The sequence below is a fragment of the Trichosurus vulpecula genome, chromosome 6, assembly GCF_011100635.1.
Source record: "Trichosurus vulpecula isolate mTriVul1 chromosome 6, mTriVul1.pri, whole genome shotgun sequence".
Classification (NCBI taxonomy): Eukaryota; Metazoa; Chordata; class Mammalia; order Diprotodontia; family Phalangeridae; genus Trichosurus; species Trichosurus vulpecula.
Window position 1 is genome coordinate 67,550,373 of NC_050578.1, and position 15,316 is coordinate 67,565,688.

Below are 15,316 nucleotides of genomic sequence, written 5' to 3' on the forward strand. Positions count from 1 at the left end.
ATGGACCTCGTGGTGGAGGTGTCTCTGATTAGGGAACCACACCAGGATAGCCACATTGACTCTCAAAGGCCATCTGCTAAGTGATGGAGTTGCAACCCACTCCATTGGAAGAGTACCCACAATGACAATACTGTGCGTATTAAATTAAGAATATTGGGAACAGCCTCAAGAACTGCAATTTGACAATGATATAAAATGGTAGCCATTAATTTCCCCCCTGCTACCTCACTGTCTTTTATCATGACTTCTGAGTAAAGTGTCTGGTTCTTCAAGTCCATTTCCCTTTATTCTGCATCTTTTCTGGTTCAGGAGCTAACACTGGGGTGGTAAAGAGATAAAAGTAAAAAAGAAGTGGACCTGTGTAATCCGAAGCCTAAGCTGAGAGGTGCTGAATAATTGAGCTTAATAAATTTTGATGGTGCAAATTCCACTTTGGAAATAATAGAATTATGGAACATGAGAAAAAGCTTATTATGGAAAGTGGGCTTTTAGCTAGGGAGGGATAGGAATTATAGTACTAATGCCTGAGGCAGAGACGGGGAGGGAGAAAATTCCAGACAGTGGGGGATGGCCCTATAAAAATTCTGAGACATGGAATGTCATGTGGGAGGAACAAGGAAGCTAGTGTCACTAAATCTCAGCATACATGGAGACAAGTAAGGTTTAAGAAAACTAGAAAGGAGGGTGTCAGGCTATGAAGGGCTTTAAAGTTCAGAAAATTCTATATCTGATCCTGGGGGCAACGAGGAGACACGGGAGTTCATTGAATAGGGGAGTGACATGGTCAGACCTGCAATTTAGGATGATCGCTCTGGCAAGTGAATGGAAGTAGGAAGACTATTTATTTCAATAATCCAGGTGTGAGGTGATGAGAGCCTGTACCAGGGCACTGACAGTGTTAAAGGAGGGAAGGATATGTATACAAAAGATGTTGTGGAGGTAGTTTGACATGACTTGGCAACTATTTGGACACAGGGGGCTGAGAGTGAGGAGTGGAGGATGTTTCAAGCCCGAGTGACTGGGAGGCTGGTGGTGCCCTCATCAATGATAGGGAAGTTAGAAAAAGGGAGAAATTAGTTGTTTCAGACATGTTAAATAATGTTTATAGAATATAAAGTTTAAGGTGTCCGATAGTGAGTTGGAGATGTGAGACTGGTAGTCACAGAGAAGTTAAGGTTGAATAAATGAGAATCATCTGTATTGAGACAATCAAATTGACAGAAGCTGATGAGATCACCAAGTAAAATAGTATAGAGGAAAAAGAAAAGAGAGTACAGGACAAGAGTCTTGGGGAAGACCCACATTTAGAAGCTGTACCCTGGTAAAGATCCAGCAAAAGGGCCCAAGAAGGAACAGTCAGGTGGAACCAGGAGAATGGCATGGCAAAAAATGGTAATTAACAGTGTCTCAACCTCTGGGTCAAGAAAGATAAAGACAGAAAAAGTCATTAGATCTGATAATTAAGATGTTATGATTGCTTTGGAGAAAGCGGTTTCAGTTAAATTATGATATGGTCCAAAGGCAGACTGAAGAGTTGAGTGAGAAGAAAAGGAGAGGGATTGAATGTCGATGACCTAATCAAAGAGTTTACCCACAAAAGGGAAGAGAGAGATAGGGTAGTAAGAATGGAGTGATGAAAAAGTTTTTTTTTTAAAAGATGAAAAAGACATGGGTGTGTTTGTAGGTAGCAGGAAAACAGCCAGTAGACTGAGTGAAGATTAGTGAAAGAGGCGGGATGATAGAAGAAAGAATTTTCTATTAAAAAAAGATGGAATAGAATCAAGCATGAATTTAGAGAGGTTTGCCCTGGCAAGGACAAGTATTTCATGTAAGACTGAGGTAAAGGAGATAATAGTGAAAGCATCTGAGTGATGCGGCGAGAGAAGAGGGAGCTCCCAGCAAACAGCCCATTTTTTCGTCAAAATATGAAGCATATTCCCAGCAGAGATTGTGGGGGAGCTCTAGGAAGTATAAGAAGGGATGAAAAGGTTGGGGAAAGCAGCTGTGAGAGGGATAGTGAGTCAATTATGGAGATACAAAAGGATTGCCTTGTTACAGTGAGGGCCCAATTGAGATTATGAAGCACAAATTTGTAGTGTAAGCATAAATTTGTCATCGGCATTGATTATTCTCACAAGAGTTTCAGCATATTATATATCAAAGTTTATTTTTTTCTGAAAGGAAGCTACAGATACCATCAATTCATAGTTTCAAATAAATTTACTATTTAGCTGACTGGAAACTTTGAAAAAATTTTATCTATGTCATGTAACATACAAAACAACATGTTCATTAAGTCTATTTTATTGCTGCATAAAAACACTGTACAAAATTGGAGAGGAAAGATCACTGATTTCAAGAACAATCATTTTCACATTTTAAAACAATTTTTAAGGTGACATGGGAGTGTGAATTATCCTACACACATATACAAAATACAGTTAAAATCATTTAGGCCAATTCACCAGTAGCATTAATTTCCTAACTGAATGGACAGATTGGTCTCTGCTGTATCCTTATCACAATGTAGAAAAATAACCTGAGTTATTTTGTACTGAGGTACTTAAAATATAAAGGAAAAAAGATCAATTAATGACAAAACAGGCAATTTTCCAAAGATCAGGTAGTCTCCCATAAGGAAACTGACCACATCCCTCCATTAACCCTTTACTTATAACAACAGTCCAGCTGTTTTTTATACATTTATAAAACCTCGCTGAACCAACATTTGCCCTTCTTTAGAAATGTCTAAAATTTTACTGTTTCTTTTCATGAACAATCCCTCTAAAAAACAAATATTCATCATACATTGATACCGAGCATTTTCATCTCCTTGAATGCTGATCGGCTGCCACTCAGTAACAATATAAGCCAAAATAAAACTTGTGAATGCCATAAAGGCAATTCTAGCCTTAGAATAAAATCTTCTGGCCAAGTGAAATTGACCCTTTGGGATAAAGTATCTGTAAAATTCAGAGTGCACATGGTTAAACTTTTTGGAATGTCTAGAATGTTCAGATTTTTCATAAGCTATTTTTTCTGTTTTTAAAAGGGGCTTTCAAAATGAATCTACATGTCCTTGAGCCTCACAAAAAGAGAGGAGATCAAAAGCTGAAAGTGGTCTCTTTCTTGTTTGCATTAATTAATAATTGAGATTTCAGCATCTTTTATATGTGTGCTAAAATGGTTTTGATTCTCTTCCATGTTTTGATGGGCTTGCCCATAAAATCCCTGCAACAAATTGATGAGAATTAACCTGCCCTGAAACCACTTGAGCCTTTGCTCCCATCCCAGCATTATTAAGACCTAGAAAACCTGTAATAATTTTTTCTTCATCTTCATGACTTATTTGCCAGTCATGGAATGCATGGGGCTCAACTGCCTGGTGATTCTCTGTTACATATATCATGCAACACTGTTTACCAAGGAACTGGTAAACTGCATTTAATGGGAAAAGAAAATCCAACTTTTGGATTTATTTTTAATAGTATTTTTTTTTCCCCAATTACATGTCAAGACAATTTTTAGCATTCATATTTTACAAGATTTTTAATTCCAAATCTTTTTCTGGATTTATTTCTGTAACATATGGTTGATGAGCTCTTTTGCAGGCCTGGTACCATTAACTAACTGGTTTTCTGTGACTTGCAAAAGAAAACAAGGTCATCTTTTAACTTGGTAGATCAACTGAAAGCCCCCGTTCAGACGAAAATAATTTTTTCATATTTTTTATTGGTAAATTGTCTTCATTAACTATGCCATCTTCAAAGTCAGATTACTCCAACTCAATATCTCCTGCAAACAGGGTAATGATAAGTATAGCTGTGAATCCTGTCAGCAGACCAGCATTCTGAATAATGAAGAAGGTTAAATCTGTTTTTCTTCCAGTTACTTTTTCTCTTAGCATATCATTCATCTCCGGGAACTAGGGAAAAAGAAAGGCAGATTTTTAGAGAACTGTTGCCATCTTGTGGTGAACCAAGATTTTAGTCTGACATTCACAGAATCAGAGAATTCAGATTGAAAGGGACCTTAGATAATAAAATCACCCCTTCTTATACATGAGAAAAGTGAGACCCAGGATTTGCCCAAAGGCACACACAGAACTGAGTCAGGTCATGAAGTCATGCCTTCCAATTACAAATTCAGAGCTTTTCCCCATCCTATCAAATGATGAATCATTGGTTCAATGATCTAATTCAGCTGTTGAAATGCATCAGCACAAATGAAATTGCAGAAGAAAATGTGCCTTATCACCAAGAGTGGAAAAACAGAAATCATCTTTAATGGAATAAGATTAGTCAACCATCAGAAGGCTCATGATAAAACTCCTGAGATCCCTCTATACCTTTTGTCTTCATTTCTACCCTTCCTTACACACTAGCCCTTTACTTCCTTTTCTTCTATCCCATTAGAACAGAATGTCTTTGGTTCCATTCACCACTCTGCCAATGTAGAAACATATAACACCTCATTCCAAGTGAATCAATTAAAACTAGGTGCAGGGGGCCCAATCCAATTTCTGTGGGAATATCTGAAAATGCCCTCATTCAGACAGCTCCCCCAAAATGGTACACTAAATGCCATAATCCCTTTGTGAATACCCACCAGTACAAAGATTCAGAGAATCTTCAAGCAATCACAATAAATACAGGTACCCTCAAAGGCTTATGGCAAGAAAAACGAGGTAACAAATGAGGAAAGATTTTGCAAAGCAAAAAACATCATATAAGGTTAAAAGCATCATACATGCATGGTTTATTAGTTTTACAGATAGTATGGAATTGTGGACAGAGAGCTGACTCAGAGGTGAGAAGATCCATGTTCATGCCTTGCAGCTGTCACAACCTAGTTGTGTGATCCTGAGCAAGTCACTTAACTGCTAGAGTCAGTAAGACAGGAGTGGACATTCTGCATCTTTGGCAAATTCCAGTTCTCCATGCCATTCCCAGAGGTATGACATTGTCACTATGGGTGCTCTGGCAGTGGAGGGGCGGATACCTCATCACCTTAGGACCACCCTCAGCTGGTTTTTGAGTCAGAAAAAGAGACCCCATTGAAGCTTGAACTCTTTCCAGGTTAGGAAAAATGACCAGAGTTTATGTTCTGCCAGCATGGCTTCCAGAACCCAGAATCACCTCCAGACACTTGGGAACCACTGAAGGAGGGCTTCAAGAGGGAGCCAGAACTCCTGGCTGATGAGGAGCTCAATAAAGTAGGCCCTAGGCCCAGTAGAATAATAATACCAGAAATTTTAATAGTTGTTAATATGATTATATTATTGATTATTAACATAATTGGTTATTAATATTATGAATATTGATTAATCATTAATGTTGATTAAGATAATTGTACCAATTTATATATATTATTTTTTATTTAATATTTTATATTAATTATGAATATTTTATCATATGACTAATAAGACTATCACATCTTAATTAAGTAGTATTGTTATAGGGATAGGGACTAGAACTGTAATTTCATTGGTATAAAGAACTCCCAGGTGAGGAAGTCCCCTCTCCTAATGCAGGCCCGCACCTTCTAAGCCACTTGAAGTCTCAGGGAAGGGAGAGGTGAAGACAGTGGAGTCAAATTCAAATAAAAACAAGAGCCACCAAACTACATAAGCATCTCCAAGGGATGCATACTGACTTGGAAAACTACATATGAATGTGAGCTACATTATGTCTCCTATTATTTATTTTTTGAAGTACTTTCCAATTCTCCTTTAATCTAGAGGGTTACAGGCCATGATGCTATAAGACCTCCTTCCACTACCAATGGGAGTTACAATCTTTCTGCTCTCTTCATAGTGGAAAGATCCACACCATGAAAGTTCCTCTGACCAAACATATCCTCTACTGGAAGCCAAGTGAATGAGCCTTTCTATGCTCAGCTGGGCTGGCCCTCAGACAACAGATATAAAAGTATGTCATCATCCAAGGAGCATTTACTAAGCACCTAATACGTGCCAAACACTCTACTAAGTGTTGGGGATGCAAAGAAAACAAAACGAAAAAAAAAGTTCCTGCTCATGATGCTCTAACGGACAGTAGCCCACATTCAAAGTCTTATTAGTCTTGAAAGACTTCTCAGTATTCCTTTGAAAACTTAGGTTCACCTCCACTCCAAGAAAATACATAAGAATTACTGAAGTGGGTGTGTCTGTCTCTGTGTGAGTACATGGATGTGATGTACATACAGTTTGTAGTCACTTGGAGATATTGTTACACAGATTCTCCAAGCTGTTATGAGAAGACAGATTTTAACCACTGCAGTTAGTTTTAATTGATCCCCTCATAATAAGGTATAGGTGTTTGCTTCAAGGATCTGTGATTTTGCTCAATCTCTTCCAACGCAGAACACATCACCTCAGATGTGGTGCTGGTAGTGGTAGTTGTGGTTGTAATAATAACAACAACCCTGTAGCTACCCTGGGGCTAAGTCTCCCTGACTTTAGCTAGGTCTTCAGATGAACAAAGCACAGCAAGGTCCTAACTCTTTCCAAGACCCACTGGCCAAATTTTGTACTCCAGTGGCATGCACTTAAAAACCCAGGGTCAACTCCACAGCATGACTGAGACATCAGAAGACATCATGGAGTGGGGCTAGCACTGGACTTGGAGAACTTCAGTTCTGCTACTTATTTCCTACATGATCTTGGAAAATTAGTTAACCCCTCTGGGCTTCAGTTTCTTCATCCGTAAACTGATGCAGCTGGACTCAATGATCTCTAAGGTTTCTCCCAGGTCTAACTGCTGTAATCACTGTTATATCTGACTCTTCATGACCCTTTGGACCCTACTGTCCATGGAGTTTTCTTGGCAAAGATGCTGGAGTGGTTTGCCATTTTCTTTTCCAGTGGATTAAGGCAGAGTTTAAGTGACTTATCCAGGGTCACACAGCTATTTAAGTGTCTGAGGCCAGATTTGAACTCAGGTCTACCTGACTCTAGGCGTAATACTCTATCTACTGAACCATTTAGCTGCCTTTCTATAATCACACACACACACACAAAACCCGAACTTTTCAGGAAATGTCTTGTATGTTACTCCATTTATCCCAACTTTCTATATTTAGTGCAAGTTTGGGGCTGGCTAAGATTTTCACTACACAGATATAGAAATTCCCGGTATTTATCATCAAACTGTGCATCATCACAAAAGCAAGACACAAACAAAACCAACTCTTTGGCTACAACCATCCCAACACAAAATGAACAAGAAAGGCTTGGGTGAGAATCTCTACAATTTAGACAAAAAATAAGGTCATAAGTAAGGTATGATACTCTCTAGTGCAGAGGTATCAAACTTGTAGACAGCAAAACTCCCAAGTGGTGCTAAACCAGGAAATGTTTGACAAAATAAATAAAAATACAATACAATATAGATAATGCTCAACTGTGGTTTTCTGAGTCAATTTGTGGGTTTGAGTTTGACACTGCTTGCCTAGACTATCAATGACCTTAAGATTACCTGAGACAGGTTTTAAGTACAGCCATCTATCCATCATACCATACTGCCTCCACGTGTTTGCAGCCTACTATCCCTAAGACCGTTCCAAGGAGATGCCTAAAAGCATTTTCTCTCTCAGCTAGAAAAGTTTTACACAAATGGCTGTCTTGGGTTTGCTGCTGTTGTTCTTATTTTTAAACTTCCATCATGAGTTTCCCTGGAAAATGTGCCTTTCTTTCCCCTCTGTGGGAGGCAGAACGATAAGAAATAAGGAAGTGGTAAGCCCCTACCCCTAGCCATTCCTAGATATTAATCTAAAATTAAAATGAGAGTAAAAAATCTTCTTACCATGTCTGCCAGAGAAATATAGAGGAACATGCCACCGGCTAGTGCAAAAATAATATTTGGGGCAAAGTTGTTGCCCAGCAAAATGCCAAAGGCTAACCCAACATAGCAGGAGCATGCTGAAAGAAAGTTGAAAAATAAAGCTTGTCGGGTACTCATTCCAGCATTGAGTAGGATCACAAAGTCCCCTGGAAAAAGAGAACAGGAAAACACAGAATTAATCACACTGTAGAAGGATGTTGCTTCGAGAAGAAATGATCACTGAGGTCTCACAGTTTTTCTGTCATTTCAGTATAGCAAACAGAATGTCTGGTCCTTGGCATTTTGAAGATGCATTTGATCAAAATCACACCAGAACTAACAGATTCTTGCCCTGAATAGAAATCTCTTACCTAACTCATGAGGAAACTCTTCACACAGGATTGCTATGGAGGTGCTAAGTCCCTGAAGAAGAGAGAGGGTACAGGAAGCACCAATGGCCAGACCATCGATAAAGTTGTGGAGGGCATCACTGAGGGTGATCATCCAGGCAATGGTGCCAATTTCTGATAGCTTGGGCCCCTTTAAACAGGTACATGAACTTGATTCCTTTTTCCCATCCTACGGAGAAAAAAAGATAGTCAATTACCAAATAAATACTAAATTGTAGACACTGTTTTAGGCATGGAGGGAGGTACAAAAGCAAAATCCTTGACTTGAATTTTACAGCTGAGTTGGAAAAGCAAGGAATACATGACAAGTTTATAATACAAAAGCAAAACCACCATACAGATGAATAAAAGAAGAGATATTACAAATCATACGTGTACAGTTTGAGAAGCATCATTATTATATATAGGATAGAGAGCCAGGAAGATCTGCCTCTGCCACAGACTGGCTGTGTGACCCTGGGCAGTCACTTAACCTCTCTTTGTCCCCAGAAAACTCCAAGACTCTAAATGATGGAGAATGTCTAATCTGCACTGAGACAGATCCTCAATGCATTCTTGACAACAAAGAAACCATGGGTCCCACTCAACATTTAAGGGATATACTTTATTGTCAGATAAGTAATGGAGACAGACAGTAGGTTCTATGATTGCACAGGAGGGGAAGTCCCTATGGATGACCAGAGTCATTTGGAAATTCTTTGTAGGTAAGGAAAGATGAGTTGAGTATTAAAGGGAGGATTTGGATAAACAGAAAGGATGTGGGAAGGCATTCCAGGTAGAGAGAACATGGAGAAAAGTCAGGTAAAGACAGTCAGAGTGTCCAAGGGAAAGTGATCAGGATGATGAAGGGCCTCCAGGTCACACCACGTGAGAATCAGAAGTAAATGGGAATCTCAACCTGGAGAAGACTGGTAGCTGGCTCTCTTCAGGAATTTTAAGGGCTCTCCTGTACAAGAGGGATAGGTTAGTATTGTTCTGCTTGGGCCCAGAGAACTGAAGGAGAGGAGGTGGGAGTTAGAGAGGCAGATTTAGACTGCATGTTGAGAAACAAAAAAACCTCCCGATTCCTAGAGCTATGGAAAATCAGAACAGAGTGCTTCAGAACGTGGTGGGTATGAAAAACCTCATGCAAGGTTTTCAAGCAGAGGCTGAATGCCCAATTGTCAGGGATGCCATATGGGGATTCTCATTCAGGGACAGATTACACAACAGAGCCTGTGATGTCCCTTCCAATTAAGAATCTAAGCAATATATTGTGAAGTAAAAACCAATAGGGCATGGCCAATGACAGATATTACAAGGTCATTAAATGAATCAATCTCACTAAGGATGCAAGGAAATGTGTATATAGACTCCCTAGATTTCCTAGGGCTATCTCTTTCTGAAATCAACAAGCCTGACATATGTAAAGGAGAGGGATCTAGAAGGAGACTTCCAACTCATTCATTCCACATGACCTCGTGACAGACAGTCAACACTACCAAATTGAGACTGTATTAGTGTCAGTGACTATTTAGGATCTTATTGTCTTTGGCTTCAATTGTGTTCATTTATGGCTTTCCTTTCAACAAACAAGTCTGGCCATTAGGTTGAAAACTGAAGAATTAGCATGTTTACCATCTTTGAGCATTCATCAAATTCTACATGTTGATGAATAACAGTTCAAGTTGTAAGAAATGTGATAATATGATTGGGTCAGTCCATCAGTCAACAAGCATTTAAAAGAGATTATTACCATGGCCCACACCATACTAACCTCTGGTAATGTAAAGAAAGGCAAAAAGTCTTTGACCTCAAGGGTCTCATGTTCTACTGAGATTGATGATAAAGAAGTTCTCATAAGAAGGAATTGCTTCTTGATCTCATGCCATACTACAGTGGTGAATGGCATTAATGGTATTAATCTTCCGGATATATGCATATACATTTGCATTATTCAATTCACCAAATATTTATAAGCATCATGTGTAAAGTACTTCACTAGGCACTGAAGAGAGATACAAAGAACACAAGATAGTCTTTGTCTTCATGACACTTCTATTTTAGTACCTATCACTTATCACAGAAGTTAGGCACTTCTCCCTTTACCTAAGGGAGGCAAAGAAACATCAAATCATAACAAATTAGTGGTACACAGATGAGATCAAAATGCACAGGGCTTCAGCTTCCCATTTAAGATGTCTGGCAGTGAAAACACACCACAGCAGCTTCTCCCTTTATTTCAGTTCATCTTCTCTCAGAAATCCCAGGCCTTCATGTTTCATGTCATTTTATAAGCTCATTGTAACCGAGCTCCTAATTTCAAAGAAAACAGGGGCTTAGTTACAGATGGTTATGTGCCACTGCAATGAAACTATTGATAAAAACTGCTTTCAAAGACTGCCTAAGGTTTTTAAAAGGCAGTCCAGTCCAGTCCCTGAATACATGCACTAAAAATAAAACATTTCCTTCAAACTGTTTAATGTTGCCTAGACTCAAAAGATTTCTAATTTGACCTCAGTGTGTTACATTTTTCAAAAATGCAAATCAGGTCTAAAAACCTTACTTGGAGGAGAAAGAAGGAGATGGGGAAGAAGCAAACAAGGGGAAAAGATGAGAAGAATTAGAAATTAGAGGGGTTCTAAATGTCGCCCTTGTAGATAACCTCATTTCTGAAAATTCTTCCTTGCTTTTGAAAGTACATTTTAATTACAAATACTTAAAAATTTCAAGGTTATAAGCTTGACATTAAATTTTTCAAATGGCTCATTCTTAATAAAAATTATTTTCTAAGAAGAGGCTGTCTTTATATTTATCAAATGCTTTATAGATATATTAGGTAACATCAGCTTCAACAGACCCTCCCATGGAGAATACAAATGCTATTACTTTATCTTCAAAAGGGAATAGAATCTGGGGGCGGAGGGGGCAGCTTAACTGCCTTCTTAAGACTGACTGCTGCCATGATCAGAGAGAGATTATAATAAGAGAAAACTCAAGAGAATCTCTTTCCTTGAGAGACTAGAATAAAGTGTCATCTTTGACAAAGACTAAAGAGATATTTCCTGGGAGAACTGAGTTTAACTCTTATGGTGTGGATAATGTACCTTAAAGAGAATTCTTGAGAGACTTTGACACCCAGAAAGAGCTGAATGGTAGGACTCTATTTCCACAATTACAGAGAACTTGTACCTGATGGTTAGAGGTGACTTTGGCTATGATATTTCTAATTTTAATATTTTGATGAATTGGTTAAAATATATTTTCGTATTACTTGTTACAATATGAACAAACTGTACATCCAGTTAACACTGTTATTTATTTTAAGCCTATGAGACTAAGGGGTTTCAGAAAGAGACGAGAAATCTCATGGAAAAAGATGTTTCTCCATTTTACTTTATCAACAAGAGGCTTAGATATTACCAATTAACAGAACATATTTTGCATTGCTATTATTTTATAAGGAAATATCAAAACATACACCTTAACTGCCTTAGAATATGAGATGAGAATTAATAAGGCAATAAATCAAGTAACAAGATGAGACATGTGGGTTTGGTATGGACATTGACAAGAAATATGCACCTGACACATGTGGTAGTCACCTCTAAAGCCCCTTAGAATTACATATATTATTTCATTTGAGCCTTACCAATCTCAAAATTGTATAATCATCCATAGTTTACAAACAGGAAAACCTTCAGATGTTCAGTGACTTGCCCACACACACACAGCAGACCTGGGACTTGAATTCAAATCTTCTCACTCAACTACTCACTAGTCAACTCTAGCTCCTTTATATTTGTATCTTCCCAGAGTCCCTAGGCACTTGTTCCTTCATCAAAGGTCAACAGATGCTAGTGAGAAGTCATGCAGTTGTAGCATTCCAGCAGACAAAAAAATAGATATATGTACATGTTCCTAACACACACACACTCACACACACACACACACACACACACACACACACACACACACACACACAATCTTCCTTTGGCATGGGGAGGGGTCACAGGAATAGACTTTAAAAAGTCACCTCAAAGGACAGAAGACCTTTGGTGCACCTTCCTTCACCTTCTGAAACTCTACAGGTACTATAGTTACAACACATATACACAATATGAACAATGATATATGGAACAAGAGTTTGGGTCTACTGAAATGCTGGTTGGCACAGTCAGGAAAGGAGGTATAGAGGAGATGGGACTTGGAATGGACCTTGAAAGAATTTATTTCCAAACCAAAAACATTTAACTGAACCATTTGAAATCATAATAGTGATTTTGATTTTTCCAATGATTTACACACTCAAAATAGTTTATCTTCTTGTAGTGATTTTAAAAAAAGTTGCCAAGACTAAACCTAAATTACTTAATGGCTCATCTATAGAGACTATATTGGAATGCCTTTAATTCTGAAAAAGAAATTAAATTAATATTTCAGGCATGAGTTCTCTTAATGACACAGATATTATTGAGTCGATTTATCATCTCTCTCATTAAATCCAAGAGTGTAAAGTCCTAATGGACATCTTAGAAGAAGTTAGCAGCTATAAATTTTCAACAGGTTTGGAACAATCCACCATAAGAAAACTTTCAAAAGAGAAGTTTTATAACTCACTGGCAACTATTCACTCCTAATTCACTCCACCAATCTAATGAATCCTTATTTTAGAGTTCTGCTGTTCTTATCCATCTCGCAGATAATGCAAGAAGGTCTTGTGTGGGTTTGTGGGAGGGGTAGTCACAAGATTGGGATTGGAATGAATAATCCCAACTCTGCCACTGCGCTACTACCAGTCAGTGACTAGTTTTGACAAGTAAGTAAACCTTGATGCTGTTCTTCAGTCTCCTAACTTTTTAGTACAGTGGGGAGAAGGCTAGATTTTTGAGTCAGTGGACATGGGTTAGAATTTATGGTATATGTAACCTTCCAAGTCACTTAAGTTCTCTGGCCTTCAGTTTCTCCATCTGTAAAATACAGAAGGGAGAACTAGATTAGATCCCTCTAAGAAAGAAAAGTAAGGAACACTCTAACTAAGCTGGGGGTAGGGGTACTGAAATGGGAGAGATGAGAGAAATTGTCAAAGAGAAAGCGAAGAGGAGAAGGACAAAGCATATAATCTTTAACTGGAGTCCTGTCCTGCTGGAGACATGAATCCAGTTCCCTCCTACAGGGTGAGTTTGGCAGCTTCTCACTCCCCTGGCTTCCTAGGCAAGGAGTAGCTTCAGAAAGGAGTATGTCTTTCTGGTGGATTCTGAAGGGCCAGCGAGTTTGGGCCTTCAACATTATGTGGAATTAAGTTGTCAAAACCCATGGTCTCAGGTGGTAGGCATTCTAAAGCCCATAAATACATAAGAATTAAGATTAGGAAATTAACTAGCTAGAAGGGTAAAACATGCTATGGAAATGGGAGAGAAGAACTTTAAAAGTTAAAAAAAGAAATAAAATATCCTTTTAGCATGCTTATAAGAGGTTGTGATAAAGTGAGTGTTGGTCGAAAATCTGAGTGTAATTTGGTAATGGGAAAGGATATAAACATATACATTAGACAGTAAGCTTCATGAAGGCAAGAAGTTTCTTCTTTGTTAGCCCTTACTTCCTAGTACTCTTATATTTATCAAATGAATGAATATGTTTAAGTATAGCATTTAATACATATATACATATACATATATACACACTCAGATAAATAGAGATAAAGATAGATAGATAGATAGATAGATAGATAGATAGATAGATATAGGACAGAAGAGTTACAGCCATCAAGTGATTCTCAAAGTGTGATCCAGGAAACCCTTTAAGGGAGTCTTGAAGGCCTATTTTCATAATAATACTAAGATGTTTTTGTTTCTACCTAGTAAATATCAATAGATCCTCTGGGCTGTGCTAGAACTAGATTGAACTGGTTCTCCAAATTGCTAAATTTTCAGTGTAAGCATTTACATCCCAGAAATCAGCAAACATTACAAATCAGGGCTTGATTTACTGTTTTTATTCCTTAGACTTAAGGAAAGTAATAGAGGAAACGTTAATGATGCAGATTAAACTTAAAAGTGTGTCGTTTTCCCCCAGATAACCAGTCGTTAATCATTTACTAGCCCACCCCTAGATATAAAGCACACAAACAAAAGCTCTTTGGGTGAGTCCTCAATAATTTTTAGGAGTATAAATGTTTGGTTCTGAAGCCAAAAACTTTGCAAACTGCTGGTACATGGTATTATTACAACGCTGTCTTACTTCCTGAGCCAGCAGAAGATAATGGCACTAACACAACATTTGTGATATGCCCACGCAGGAGGCAAGTTAGATAGAGATTTAAGACTGGCAATAGGCCTCTCCATGTCACATATCTTCCATTATTTATAGTTGTTCCTAATTTCTAAATGTAGATTTACCAGTAAATCCAAATGACTGGTACTTTACTGGTGTTATTTGTCCTTTCCATCCTGAAACAATTCAAGAAAAATATTCAACATGGGCATGGGGGGGGTGGGGCGCAAGTTGATAGGGCTAACTGGAAGGGAGCTAAGAGGCTATCTATTACAACTGATAAATGAACAAACTGACAGCCAGAGGAGATTAAGGCACTTGCCCACATCACCTAGATAAGCAGGAAAGGAAAATGTGGCCAAAAGGAAATTTCAAATAGAAAAAAACAAAAAGGGAACATTCTTCTCAATCTATGTAATCTCTTCTCAGTCAATTGTACATAGTTTCCACTTATTTAGTTCCAAGAGGAGCCCACACTCATTTCCAATGCTCTTGCTAATGAAGATAATTATTAACAAGAAAGGAATCATTAAGAGAAGGCTGGCAAATAGTTTCCTTTCTGAAATGTGAGAGGCGTCATCTTGAGAATTTAGGATCTCAAACAAGTAGGCTTTATTTTCACTTGGGGACCATGCAATTTTGCTGCCCTGATACAAATGAACTTTTGGGAAACTTGAGGAGTCCTCACAGTTTAAATTAACACTGTTGGTGGAATTTAAAAGTACAAAACAAATTAAATATTTACAGTTACCCCAATGAACCATCTACTTGAACTACTTTTGCAAGAAAGCCTATACTCTCTGTGGATGATAATAATGACAGTACTCGGGC

At 38.2% G+C, this 15,316-nt stretch overlaps 1 protein-coding gene across 1 annotated transcript in view; it reads right to left on the reverse strand.

The window, feature by feature from the left end:
- Window positions 1–2,288: 2,288 nt before the first annotated feature.
- Window positions 2,289–15,316, reverse strand: part of SLC39A8 (solute carrier family 39 member 8) — a 64,860-nt gene continuing 51,832 nt past the window's right edge. The window contains exons 6-8 of the mRNA XM_036764348.1: window positions 8,195–8,402; window positions 7,806–7,990; window positions 2,289–3,925 (exon numbers count right to left, since the gene is read on the reverse strand). Of these exons, the coding sequence (XP_036620243.1) occupies window positions 3,776–3,925; window positions 7,806–7,990; window positions 8,195–8,402 (543 nt within the window). The 3' untranslated portion in view covers window positions 2,289–3,775. The remainder of the gene's footprint in view (window positions 3,926–7,805; window positions 7,991–8,194; window positions 8,403–15,316) is intronic.